Raw genomic sequence first — 14,093 nt, 5'->3', positions numbered from 1 at the left:
CCTTACCAGGCCTGGTAACGCACTGTCTTCCTCTGCAGAAGGGGAGTTGGAGGCAGAATGGCTGCAAGATGTAGGTTTATCTACATTGATCTCGGGAGCTGAAGAGGAAGATGGCCAGGCCCTGCTGTCCACTCTGACCCGAACTCAAGCTGCTGCCGTACAGAAGAGGTACAACACCTACACTCAGACCCTGAGGAAGAAGAATAAGCACACAGTCCGGGATGTGCGAGATATCTTTGGCACCAGTGACTCCTCTGTAAGTAGCTAATGCATCCTACCAAATGCCTTTGAGCTTGATTTATATGCACTTTGCAAGTAGCTCATCAAAGCTTCTACCAGACAGGAACACCTTTTCTGCCAACAATGTATGGACAGCCAGTAGCAGTTTCCAACACTAAGTCCAGACTTTTAATGTTGTATTTCCTACATTTTGAGAGGAAAGGAAGAAACCAAAAAATAAGTGGTGCAGTTTTGCAGCTAACCTGTAACATAATGTGGCATTTGTTGCCAGCCTTCCTCCTGCAATCTCCTATCAAGACTAACATTTACTCCCTTATTTTTTGGAAATTGGTGAGTTACTCTTGGCAGCTATTCAAATTTTTGCTGGCTTCTGGGGACACATGCTATTTACTCAGCAGTCTCAATGGTGAAGTAAAACTTCTCTAATGAAGCAACTGGGCTTCAAATATGCATAAGCAATTAAACCCCTGCCAGCATGATTGCAATTTGTACACTGACAGTTACATTTCACATACATAGCAAATGAAAATCTATTAACTGTTAATTTGCTTCATGGCCTCAGAAATGAGCATTGCCTCTGATGTTTTCACCCGCTTTCCCCTGATGATCCCTACACATCTTGATTTTTGTGAATGCATTCAACTCTGTGAATTTAGTCCAGTGTACAAAAATTGCACGCACGACCTTACGTATGTTACTCATGATATCCTAAATGGGAGTCACCAGTAAACTCACCTTTGAAATTAATATTAAAATTCTTGCCACTACAAAATTCCATGAATTTTTTTTCATTATGAAATTGTATTGTCTTTTTTTATTTGTCCTACCTTCTCCTCAAAGTTTGCATCCTGGATAAATTTAAAATTTGGGAAACAAAATTGTAGCTGCATATTTATATTAAATTTGCAAAGATATAATGGTTGAGGAGGTAACTTACTGTCTCCAATTTACATATCTGGGCTATTTTGAACCTCTTGCACATATCCCACAAATGTATCTAGAAGCATCCAGTAGTTTTCTGTGGGCAGACTTTCTTGCATGAGAAATCATCAGGCATGTTTGCATGATCATTGAGAAGCTGATGGCACTTCTTATTAGATTAGAACACTTCTCCTGATTCAAGTATCTGTAAACCTTAATGTGTTTAAAAATTCAAATAATTATAAAAAAGCTTAAGTTTCCTAATAAATTTCAATCAGCCAAATAATACCAGTTCTCTCAGACGGGCACATTATTGATCTGGTTTTCACCAGCTTATTTTTCAACTCTTGTTTCTTACTTGCTAAAGGAATCAGAAGCTTCAAAACCATCACCCTTCAAATCACTGTTTTATCTCCTCTGAAATTCAGTTCACTTAATAGTTCTGTACTGTGAAAGCCTGAAAGACCACATAAGTAATTAGGACATCTAATTCTTTTTCCCACAAAAATATGCAGTTCTGCAGGGTGCTTACCTAAATGTTAAACACAGATACACAAACACAGCTGCAAAGCACACCATCACCTCCCTGCAATGGGCTGTGAAACAGTTGGTATTTTTAAAAGCCTGAAAGGTTCCCAGCACAATTTTAACATTCCCACTATTGCTCCTATCTCTGCTGCTTATTATAGGATTTAGAAACTTTGTCCTAATTATCAGCTCCTCAGGGACAAACACACTACAAGGGGGTTCTGCCCTGACCTGAGGGTTTCCTAAGCTGTTCTTTGTAAAGGGGTATCAGCTGAAGCAGTCCCTCGGCTCTCTTGCCTCTTTGGGCATGGCACTGCAGCTGTTGGTGAATCACTTTGGGAAAGCAATCCACATTAAAAACAACCCAGCTAAAAAATAAGAGCGTCAGGGAACAGGGAGGGGCACATCTTTTCAGCACAGCTGCTGAAGAGAGGCTGGTAAAAAGCCTGCTTGAAATGATATGCAGGAGTTTTGCTTTCTCATCCTGCTTTTTAGTTGGGAAGGGGAGAAGCACATCTGCTGCCAATAGCAAAACAGCTCTAATTGTTTCACATAACTCTATAATCCTCCCCATTAGGAGGATGGATTTACAACTTCTCAACAACCTAAGCGTTGCAGGAGCCTAGAGGAATGGATCAGAGGATGGATTACTCTCTTGTGTGGCTAATGATGAGAGAAAAGGTGATTAGCTCACTAGGGTCACCTGAGATGAGATTTAGGGGACACTGAAGAATAGTTGTCATCCAGTGAGGGGAGGATGAGAGACTTGCCCTATTTTCTTCTCTCTGCTCTGGAAAACACCTGCCTACTAGATGTTTGCTATTGCTACCTCTGTGTGGGTCAACATAGAGCAAAAGGTGCTTTTCCCTCATCCTGCCTTGAAGTTCATCCTCTCAGAGCAGGAGTGGTCCCTCAACAGCCCAAATGGATTGAAATGAAAGGAAATGAAGACATATTCCACTTTTTTTTTTTTCTTTTTTTGTGGGTTTGGGTTTGCCCATCTTGGAAAGGTGCTGTGATCCCTGGGGCAAAATGCAGCACCTGTAATACCTTGCCTCCCCAAGACTGATGCCTTGGTGGAGTAGCCTGCCCCAGTGGAGATGCCTCTGGTCTGCTTGAGACAAGCCTACACAAAGCAGGCTTAACAGCCAGCCACGGAGATTTTTATTAATCACTGTGGCCTGATTTTCCTTACTGCTGGTACCCTGCTGCTTCCATCAAAAGCTATTGGCTTTGCTAGTCCTCAAAGGCTAGAAAAATCAACAGCAGAATATAAATGGGGGGTGAAACATTGATTTTATTATTGGAGGGAGGAAATGAAACATTGCACTCATTAACAGCCCAATCATGTACGTTGTGATCAGCCAAAACTCTGCAAGAGTTGGAGGAGCACTTCACTTGAGCAATGCATGAGGAAATCATGTCCTAATTAAAGAAGAATCACTAACTAACCCAGAGCTATTTGCATGAATAGGTATTTGTGATGACAGTACTTAGAAATATGAAAATATCCAAACCATGAGCAACTTGTATCCTGACCAGAGCCGTAAGGCTATCCTTCTCTGTCTTTATTTTATTTTACTTAACTGCAGGACTGCTGATAGAATCTGATTGCTTTGGTGCTCCAACGATTTTGTTTTGCATCCTCTACAATAAGGATAGCTACTGAAGAGCTGTCTACTTGATTTCCATCTTTTTCTTGCTCTTCTGGTTTCCTCTTCCAATTGGAAATTCCTGTGTATATTGTGCAAGTAAAGACTGGGCTCACTTTTAGTACTGGATAATGAGAACTGTCTAATGAAACACTTTCAGTCAGAAATCAGGATATGAGGAGTCTTCCCTTTGCTGAAGCCCCAGCCAAATGAATAAAGCTGTTCCAATTTAAAGACATAATTTGACTCTTTGCCTTTCACATTCATTAAGACACAAGCTTCCAAAGATTTTTAATCTTTTTTACCGAAGAAATAATCTGGATCTTTAAAATTCATGCATTAAAATGGTTTTATTCCCAGTCTTTGCTTTCTTTTTATCATATTATCATAAGATCAAAAAAAAAATCCCCCAAACGGGGAGGAGGGGGGTCCTGTTTGGAAGAGATTTTCACAAAAGAGACATAGATTTGGCTTCTTTATACACTCTCACTGTGGAGGCTGGGAAATGAGACCAAGAATAGCTACCCCTGATACTGTATATGGTTCACGTTATTCAATTGCCACAAGCTAAAGCAGGCTGCAGACTGTTGCAAGCACTGCTGGGTGGTGGAGCAGAGTTGTACTGTCAGCTCCCCTCTGCCAACTTCACCATGCTTAACACAACCTGGTTACTGCAGCTGCTTCACTATTGATTTCATCTGTATAACAAGGCTGGAAGGATTTCCTCCTTAATAAACTTGACTCACTGCAAATCTATTCTGAATACTGTTCACAGGGTCAGGCATTTTGAGCAGTGAAAGTACATCAGCCAGTTGCTACCATTAATTTCTCCATCTGGACCTTAAGCAGCAGAGTAATTACTTCTATGTTTGATTTTCCCAAATTGCTGAGGCTGGTTTAACCATCCCCTCCACTTCCATATTCTCACCTGAAATTTGTAATGCTTTTTTTATTGTCCTAAAACCTTTTGTGTAAATGTTATAGGATTTTATCACAAAAGCATCCTACAGTTCTCCTTTTAGAAAAATCAATGGTCCTTACAGTCTTCTGGCAAAGGAAGTCCACGTGACTCAAATCCTGTTTGCTATCAAGTTTGTGGACCACTGAATGGACTGTCTCAAGAGAAATTTTATTCGTTACATTTGACTTTGTTACCCAAATAGCTCAGAGGATAAGACTGAATAAAACAACTGCAACATTATTTCAGGCTTCCAATTGGAAGAGCTGCCTGTCTTTTGAATATCTGACATTTTATAGCAGCCTGAATGTTGCTCCTGTGCATTGGCTACAAGTGGGGAAAGACAAAATTTCTGCCCTGAGGCATTGCTGCTTGTTGATAAACAGCCGATTTAGCAGTTTAAAGAGCAATTTAAAGAGCAGCTATTGGGGGATAATGGGGCCAGGTTCAGATGGAAAGCTGGAGCATCTCCAACGGCGGGGGGGGACGGGACGGGACGGGACGACACTAGAGAGAGGGTGAGCCAGGAGATTTACAAAGGGGTAGCTCCAAGGGCTCCCATCAGGCTTCAGAGGACAAAAGGGGAAATACGAAACTGGTTTGGGACATAGCTATTTTCACTGAGTATCCCTCAGAGCATTTTTTAAATTCCTGGCTTTGTTGGTTTTTTTCTACCCAAGAAAATGCAGATGAGCTGCTACTGCCCTGTGTACACATAAACACTCAGATTTGTCTTTATGAGTCCCAGAACCACACAGAACAAGGGCATAACTCTGCTGCCAAGAAGAGGTGGCAGTGCTTCAAAGTCATCCCCTGGGTTTCTGAGCCCCTTTTCTGCTGTACCACACACACTTCCCCCATTTTCATACAGTGCAGAATGATTTCTGGAGTGGAAAGAAACTAACTGGACTATGGAAAAGGTTAGGTTTTTTTTTTCCTGAAACTTTTTTTGCAGCTCACTCATAAAGCGTTAGCATATAACCTATGGGAGGACATCCATCCAACAATTTGTTGGTGTCCAAATCCTGAAAGGCAGCGATCAACTTGATTTCTGACAGGTGCTTGGAAGCAGCGGATATTCAACATGTGTCAGAGAGCCCTCAAAAAGATTTGTTGCCAAAATGATTAAAAGCAGGATGGATTACAATTTGACAAGGACCTTTCACTTAGTACAATTATGTACAGCAATTTACTTGGCTAATTTCAGTCATTATATAGGACAAGACTCATTAGCTACAGTGAGCTGCAATATTACTGACCTCAACATAATCCAAATCTATGCAGCCTAGAGAAGATTAATTCTCAGTCTTGGCTATGAAAAATGTACTCTGGAGAATCACAACAGGTTGTTTAAATTTGGCAAAGGAGTGTAACCTGAGAATGATTGCTTGAACTGTAGCAGTTTCTGTCCATAGACGTTTACCTTCACTGCAGTCTGATCGTTTTTCCTTGCCTATCAGCCCACATTTGAGACAGTTCCAGTGTCACCAGTTCCTTCTAATGGTATCCAGCTTCCTGGGCAGAAGCCAGTTTGGAAATCAGTTAGCTGTGAGTATGCCAACATGTAACCAGTGTTCACTTCCTCCTAGGAAAATGATAGACAGAAAACCTTTTGTGGTTCAGAGGTTAGTCCCCTCTTTTATGTTGCTGCATGTATCTCCTTAAAATCGTTGTCAGCTTATTGTCATGCAGGAACTAAAGTTTCCCATTCAACAGCAGTGTTGTACAGACACAGACTGCTGCCCTTGAGGCATCAGTGTCCAAAAAGTACTGATCATTGCAAGGCTGTGAATGTAAAAATAACCTCTAAAAATATGGTCCAGAATTTGTCCAAAATATGATAGCAGTGTATTTTCTTTTTGCAAATCATGACAAGAAAGGTGCATATTTCTTTGACATTTCTTCTCCAGTACTGCAGAAACTGTAGTATTAGGTATTTATAATTTTTCTGCTTCTGCCTTATTATTCTGATCTACTAATGGTGTTATTTTGGACATCCCTTAAACACTTTGCTCCGACAGTGGCTGGCAGTGCCAATGAAAATGATTGCTCTGCTCTGCTCAGTGTCTGTATAACTGCTAGCAGCCTTCCATGGGAATACGGAAGGCTTGTTTTGAAAGCCCTTCCCGTCACCGCTGTTCAGAGCTTAACTAAATGGATATTAATAGAATCATAGAATAGTAGAACAGTTTGGGTTGGAAAGGACCTTAAGATCATCGAGTTCCAACCCCTCTGAGTTTCTAAACCAGAACCTTAGATGCTTACCTGTATTGCCACAAACATTTTCCTTGGTTGCAAAAGCTGCCCTGCTGAGACCTCTGCACCTCAAAAAGTTATATTAGAACAGCCGGGGAACCAAATGGCCAGGGTACCATGGACTGTCTATGGTCCCAGGTCCATGGGACCACAAGAGAGATGGTACCACAAGAGAGATGGAAAACGTCTTAAACAGCTTGGCCAATAGGTAACATCTAAGGCTGTAGTTTAGAAGCCAGGAGGCACTTACTAAAACAGAGCTTTTTCATGCCAAAATGGCAAAACAGTGTTGCAAAATTTTAAGTCCCTGTATCTGTAAATACAATGATTCAAAAATCATGGGGCATGCACTTGTTTACAAAACATGTCATGATTTTTAATTCACTTTCTGATTTCCATGGCTTGTGAATGCACCTGGGTCATGTTAGTAAACTCTGTACTCCTGGGGGCTGAAATTTTACTTCACTTCCAATGAAAATTATGATTCAGTTCCAATTTGGACTTTAAGGAAAACCAAAAATTTGTCACAAGATGTGAGAGATCAGTCATAAAAGTTGGCAACACTGGAACTCACATGTGTTATCATACTTCAGACTTCATCAGAATAGCGTATTTCTGTGCTTGATTTTACTGATTTCAAAAATTTTCCTCTGGAATCTACTAATTTCAGGAGGTGACAAAACCAGAGTAAAGCAGTAAGTCTTTTCGCAATATCTGCCAGAAATTCCAGTAGTAAAGTGTTTTACAAACTGGAAGTCTGTACATTGTATCCTGTTTTGGTGCTACAAACCTAAATTAGCAACTGTGAATAATACACATACGTGAGCATATAAAATAAATGCACAATGTCTTATAATTGTACGTAAGTCAACAGTAACCTAAGAAACCATGTCAACAGTATTTTTATTTCAGGAACTCTTATTTTTAATTGTTCATTAGACAAGTGCCACCACAGTTTGCTGGCCTGGGTAGACAAGGATGGAGTATAAAAACTTGATAATTCCTGATAAACAGGAAGTTCCAGCTTGACTATCTTTCTCACGAAAAGAAACAAGTTAAATAATCTAAAATGAAAATAGGGATTTTATTTCTAAGGGGTTATTTCCTCCAGACAAAACAGGAACATGCTGTGGTTTAAACTGAAATTCCTCTTTGAAGAACTTCCTTTATTACTTTCTCAAGATTTTTGTCATCTTGCTTCACTTTTTTAATGTCTCTGTACTAAATGCAGGCATACATTCAGCATTCACATAAAATTTCCCTTATTTTCAGCTAATAGCTGTCTAGACTGTGGACTAGATAAAGGCAGCCCATCCGTAACAGAGGAGCTCTCCTATGAGGTTTCTTTCTCAGAATCCATTACAGTTCTTCCAAAAACCCAAGAATGGCCAAAAAACCAGAGGTTCAAAAAGGAAGACTCTGCTTTGCCTGTAAGTTTGTTCTCAACATATTTCAATTGTTTTCTTTAATGCAGTAATTTCCTGCTTTATATCCCCAGCACATTGGAGTCTGTTAAGACATTAGCTGGAGTTTGCTCTGTGTGATTTATAGAGACTGCTTGCTGTGCCTGCCTACCACTTCTGACTGATTCCCAGAGAGGCACCAAAGTTAATCTGGATATTGAAGCTTGGTTTTGACTTGAACTTGTCTTGAACCAGATGAATATGTGTAGCTCAGTCCACAAATACTGCATCATCTACACATTTTTCACAAAGAAATAAAGACCAGTTACTGCCACTAAAACTAGCAATCATTTTCATTACTGGCCTGTACTCTTACTTTATTCCCCCCCAGATTATCTGCCTTTGTTAATGCATAGATTTAAAATCGCTTCACAGATGAAGGCAGGAAAGCAAGCCTTAGTCCTGCAGCAGTACTGATTGTCTGCAGTCATTATTCAGTGCAATTACACTATAGGAGATAATACATGAATAGTTAAAGGAAAGTTTATCACACCATACCATATCATATCATCCAACCAGACATACACTGAGCAGTTGTGTCATTATCTGGAATTATTTCCTGAAGCCAAGGAAGTCAGTTTTCTGTTTCCATCAGCCCTCACAGCTTCCATTACTGAAAACTGGAGCATTAGGTTTGTGCTTTCAGATACCATCATTTCAGTGAAATGTATGAAATAGCTGTAAATTACTTGGAAGCATTTCCTGAATGTTATAATGTCCTGAGGTCCTGAACTAATCTGAAATGGTTGCTATCCACACAGACGTTTAATTCTCTAAGAATTATCCGTTTGTCCATCTCAGGCACCACCAAGGAAGAATAACCGGAGATGCAGAAGTAAGCTCCTGTGTTGAAAGGAGGGATAAAACACCAAATAGATTATGACTGGTGTAAAATTCCTGTGCTTTACTGTGTCTGAGTTTTGTGTAGTGGGGATAATTTGGTGTCCTGTGAAGAGTAAGGATATCTCTGCATTCATCATGATTTTGGCAAAACAAAGGTTCCTCCTTGCTCCATGTAATAGCAAACCTAGGACCACAGCCTTCACTGCAGCACACACGTACAGATTGTTCTCTGCAGCAGCTTGGACAATTTCCAGTTGATATAGCAGGGAAACTGATGACAAACAGGGAAAGAAGATTCCACATTGATTATCATGGACTTGTGAGATGCATAATTAGTTAATATTAGAAAAGGACAGTATTGTGCTGTAAATGAACTATTCTGCATGCAGGACATCATTTTGTGTGCTTGGAAGAGTGCATGAGAGATATGCCAGGTCGTCACAGACAGTTTCTGAATAAAGTCAAGAATTGCAGCTGTTGACATTGGCATTTATCCTGCTTCACATGCTGTCACTATCATATCAGTTTTTTACTACACGGCTCTGAGAGCAACAGGCCCCAGCAAAAAAAATCACTTCTTGTTACACAGAATGCCAGTCACCTATACTCTGAAGGACTGTATCTCCTTCCTCAAGGTGGGCCAATGAGGCCAGACTGAAGTCTACACAACAACATACTTTCTCCAGAGCAGGTCTGACACAGTAATGTAATCAGCTTCATGGATGGCATATACTGAGAGGTACAGAAATAGACCATATATACCATAAAATACAGTGTCTCCTGCAGCTCCCAGAAGACCAAACTCAACATCACTGTCCTCGTATGTTTGCATGTAATTTTGCCAACATGGGACTATGATCAACATGACTTAATTGAAGATATTAGAGAACTAAGAGTCAGTAAGCATTTCAGGCCCATCTTACGATAATGTATAGTTCCATATAGAAACAACGTATCACACAATATTAGACGTGATCCTTAGCCAAAATGCTAGTAATCAAATTTCAGAATATCTTGGCCTCCTTCACTGCTGCATATTGTGACTGTTTGTAAGAAAAATCACAGGAAAATTGTGACACAAGACAGAAGAAAGTGGCCCAACCCCAAACCTTGTGTTAACACTGCATCACATCATTATGATCCTAGGAGTCAACCAGCCACCATGGAAAATTGTTGTAGCTAAACTTTGTAATTGGGTTTGGACTGTTTGTCATTTTTTCTTGGCAGACATACTTTTTCTCTTTCACCTTAGAAAATATATGTGATTTTTTTCTTATTTTCAAGAGTATTTATTGTGCTTTGACCGCTTTTTTGCATCACTGGATCTAAAATGCATAAATATTCTTTAGTATTTTATGTGTCTTCAGAAGAGCACATTCCACTCAGTTCCCTAAAGGGAGGAGATGATTTGTAATGTTATTTATTTATACCTCTGTCAATTACTGGTTTAAATTACAATTAAACTAAAAAAACATACAATACTAAAGATCCACAGTTCTCTGAAAAGCATTGGGGTTTAGTATAACTTTGTTATTATGTCTAACAATTATGTCAAAAACTGATGGGTGTTTGTTCTTTTTGACATTTGTATAAATGCTTCTGTCATGAATCAACATTCCTGTGTCTGGTCCGCAACACTGCAGTTTCTAAAATATGTAGACATCTTCACATGTCCCCAAATTACTAAGTATCATTTAGTTCAAGCCTACTGAATAAATTATTTCTTAGCTACTGGGAGTCCTGTTTCTAAGCCTAAATGCTTCTTGAGTAATTAAAACTACCAGCAAATGGCAGGTTGGCATCAGGACTAAGTGATTTTGCTTCTGGGTTTTTCCTCAGATCTTTAGTTTGAACTCTCCTGTAATACCTCATTAATTAATAGTAATATGCAAAGCAGACACAGATTCATTACACACGCACACACAATTGATACACAACCATTTCCATGATGAAATGTGTCAGCTACTTCAACAGCATTCAAAGACGCTCTGGGGGAGGCAGAAAGAGAGAAAAATGTTACATCCTGCTGAAATTGGGCAAAGTTTAAGTAGCACACAGCTCATTTGTCCCAGCTGGAGTACAGGCAATGAGGTTAATATTACTGCCCCAGCACCATTTACTAGTCAAACTTCAAGGGAACATGATAAGCAAGAAGCTCAATTTTATGTTTCAGATGGATGCAAGTTATAGCAGCATACTGGGCCAATAGACTGTATTGTAGTTCAACTCTTTGGTATTATCCGTCTACCCTAGTATTACTACCTATCACATACTGTTATCTCTTTCAAAAGAAAAATATCACTTCCTGTCATTTTTGTGCAAATAAAGATGCAACCCATCTCTACTGTAGAAATTCATTGTACGGAAAAGCCGGTTTGGACTGACAGAAGTTGGAGACCTCTCTCCTGAAGACATGAAGAAGATCCGCTATCTCTCCCTGATTGAGCTAACTGCTTTCTACGATGCGCTGGGTGTGGAGCTGAAGAGGAACCGTGCAGAGAGGGTGCGGGGACGAGGTATCGTGCTGTGGCATCCCCATGGTGGCCCCCTGGGTGCTGCTCAACATTGCAAAGAAGACATGTACGAGGCTGTGTTTCCTGTTTTTCACCTTTGTTGTTATTATTTTTAAGAAAATGGCCTGTTTGGAGTCCCTCTCACTGTACTGCTGGAGAATGATCAAAAGAAGGTTCCTGGAATAAAAGTTCCCCTCATCTTCCAAAAAGTGAGTGTAACTCAACCTGCTCTGCCACCAAGATTTGCTTTTCCATTGTTTGCATTGACACTTAAAAAGAGTCATCAGATAAATGAAGATGCAGGCTTTACAGAGTTGGTGTCTGCAGGTTGTCTGTGTGTGTGTTGTGGATTGAAAACCTTGTGGCAAGAAGACAGAATTTGCTCCTTTTGTGTGTTTTATCTGTGGTGGGGACCCCTTTCAATTTCTGTAATTACATCATACCATACAGGAAACCTCAGGAAACATATATCTGGCTTTCTGTTTCCCTTTCTCATTAAAGAGCCATGCAAAATTGTGTCTGTGTGCAGAAGAAGCAGAGGTGAGTTGTCTCAGGTGTTTTACTTTCACATGACCTTAAACTGTAGGTATAGCTTAGCTACTATTTCCAGAATGAAAGTAGTATCTTCTCACTGAGATTTGCATTACAAGATGTCATTTATGTAAGTCATTTGACAATACAATGACATCCAGTGTCTGTCTTGGAGGTACACAAACACAAGCACACATACAATTACACATGATATCGAAATGACAACAAATTTCCCTGCAAATACTGACAAAAGAGAAAGTGGTGTGGAGTGTCAGGGGAAAGACTGACATGACATGACTTTGCAATCAGCTCTCCTGTCAAGATACCATGGGAAATTAGAAGGATCCAAAAGCTGGGACAGGAAGCAGAGGTGGTGATGAAAACCCAGAGCTGTATGAATAAATGCTAGGAAATGATTTTTTTGTTGTTGTTGTTCTAAATTACATTAAAGCAAAGCATATTTATTTTTTTAATAAAGAAAGTGGAAAGCCTATTCCTCTATTCACAAAAATTTCAAAATAAAATATCCTGGGATCATTTTCTAATCTGAGTTCTCAGTTCCCAGAAATGTATGTTATCTATAGACCTTTCCATTGTGCTCCTTGAGGAAAAACTTAAACATTCCTCAGAGGTTAATTTTCTCTCAAAACACTATTGTGTTTTACCCAGTGTGTCTGCCCTTTTATAAATACGTTTATGTATTAATTGTTCTGTAGCAGTGCCAAATCTCAAATCAAGGACAGAGGGGCCTGTTGCATTATTGGTTTTCCGTACTCTGCATACTCTGTATTTCAGGGTCAGGAATATGAAGAAACAATTAGGAAGGTTTATTCACATGAGCTGGCTTGTTTTCATTAGCAAATTATATAGAAATATATATTCTATCTATATAGAAATATATCTTCTTCAAATTAGTTCCAAGGATACCTAGATTGATAGGTAGTATTTTTAACTGCTTCTGAGTATTTTCCTGGCGTTTGTTGGTTCTTTTTTAGTTGCTGCTCAAGCTTGAGGAAACAGGTTTAGAAACTGAAGGAATTCTACGCGTTCCTGGATCTGCCTCCAGAGTCAAGGTACATGCTTGTGTCAGTTTTCTGTCTCCTGGACCATAGACTCTATGTAAAACAATACAGCACACACAAATTCACACTGCACAAAAATACGGATTTGTGTAGCTCAGCATTTCTATTCCTACCAGTGAAAGGTCATATTGGTTCCTGGGAACCAATAAATCACAGAACTTGTGATCTATTGCTTTGTATTTGTTAATGCTCTACATAAAGCACAGACTTGACATTGAATGCCGTTTTGCTCCAGTAAACACTGAGGGATCCTTTCAGTTTATATCTATCGTCCGAAACTGCTGTGATCTTATCTCTGTTTTAATTTATTTCATAAATCCAGAGTTACTAAACCGAGTGTATTTGAGATAAAGATCTTATTCTATGTCAGTTTAACCTTTATGCCATTTTATTTCTCATTTATCATCTGTGATCTTACAATTTCATGTTCCAAGTGAGAGAAACTTGGCCTGCTTCACTGTTTGGCAGCCTAAAGTACTGCATTTTCACAAGCTATTTGCAGACTACGAACACAGGAAAGTTGGTACCCAATAACTTATTGTGGTGCAGTAATGCTTGCAATTGTTTCTGTAGACTAACTTGATTCCAGGAGCTGGAAGCCTTTGGCAGAGGCAAATTAGGAAAACAAGCTTCTTACAGTTTATCCAGCTCCCACTTTCTCACCCTCAGGAAGGCCAGTCCTGTTTTCTGAGGCAGGAAGTCTCTGCATTCTGGCAGCCACACAAATGTTGGGGATTGCTAAACGTTGATAGGCTGGGGATCTTCAAAATGACTGATCAAGGAAAAGCAGCATTACATGAAACACCAAGGATAGGCAGTAGCTTACAGCTCCCTTTGACTCTGGATTGAGGAAAGCACCCAGCACCTTGCTAAGTGCTATATCTTGCCAAAGGGAGCTCCTAATTTGGCCTATGCTTTTCAGCTTCCTCATTTTTTCCTACAAATTCTTAAAGCATTATTTCACACAATCTCAACTTTTTCCAACGTCTCCAGGGAGATTACACAGCAGGGCTGTGCTCTAATTAAATTACTTTTGTATTCCTTGCATATACTGCACTGTGTCTTGTTCACTTCTTATTGACAGCCTATACCCAGGGAGCTGCTGT

The 14,093-nt window shown here is 39.7% G+C and overlaps 1 protein-coding gene across 3 annotated transcripts in view; it reads left to right on the top strand.

Moving 5' to 3' along the window:
* Positions 1-14,093, top strand: part of ARHGAP28 (Rho GTPase activating protein 28) — a 72,704-nt gene that overhangs the window by 47,248 nt on the left and 11,363 nt on the right. For all 3 annotated transcript variants that reach the window (XM_057397506.1, XM_057397507.1, XM_057397505.1), the window contains 6 exons: positions 39-256; positions 5,760-5,847; positions 7,828-7,985; positions 11,212-11,377; positions 11,492-11,583; positions 12,901-12,978. In XM_057397506.1, the coding sequence (XP_057253489.1) occupies positions 39-256; positions 5,760-5,847; positions 7,828-7,985; positions 11,212-11,377; positions 11,492-11,583; positions 12,901-12,978 (800 nt within the window). The remainder of the gene's footprint in view (positions 1-38; positions 257-5,759; positions 5,848-7,827; positions 7,986-11,211; positions 11,378-11,491; positions 11,584-12,900; positions 12,979-14,093) is intronic.

The sequence above is a fragment of the Pezoporus wallicus genome, unplaced genomic scaffold, assembly GCF_028554395.1.
Source record: "Pezoporus wallicus isolate ANWC-B61680 ecotype Strahan unplaced genomic scaffold, APGP_CSIRO_Pwel_v1 contig_227, whole genome shotgun sequence".
In the NCBI taxonomy this organism is placed as follows: domain Eukaryota; kingdom Metazoa; phylum Chordata; class Aves; order Psittaciformes; family Psittacidae; genus Pezoporus; species Pezoporus wallicus.
This window is presented reverse-complemented; position numbering and strand designations above follow the sequence as displayed.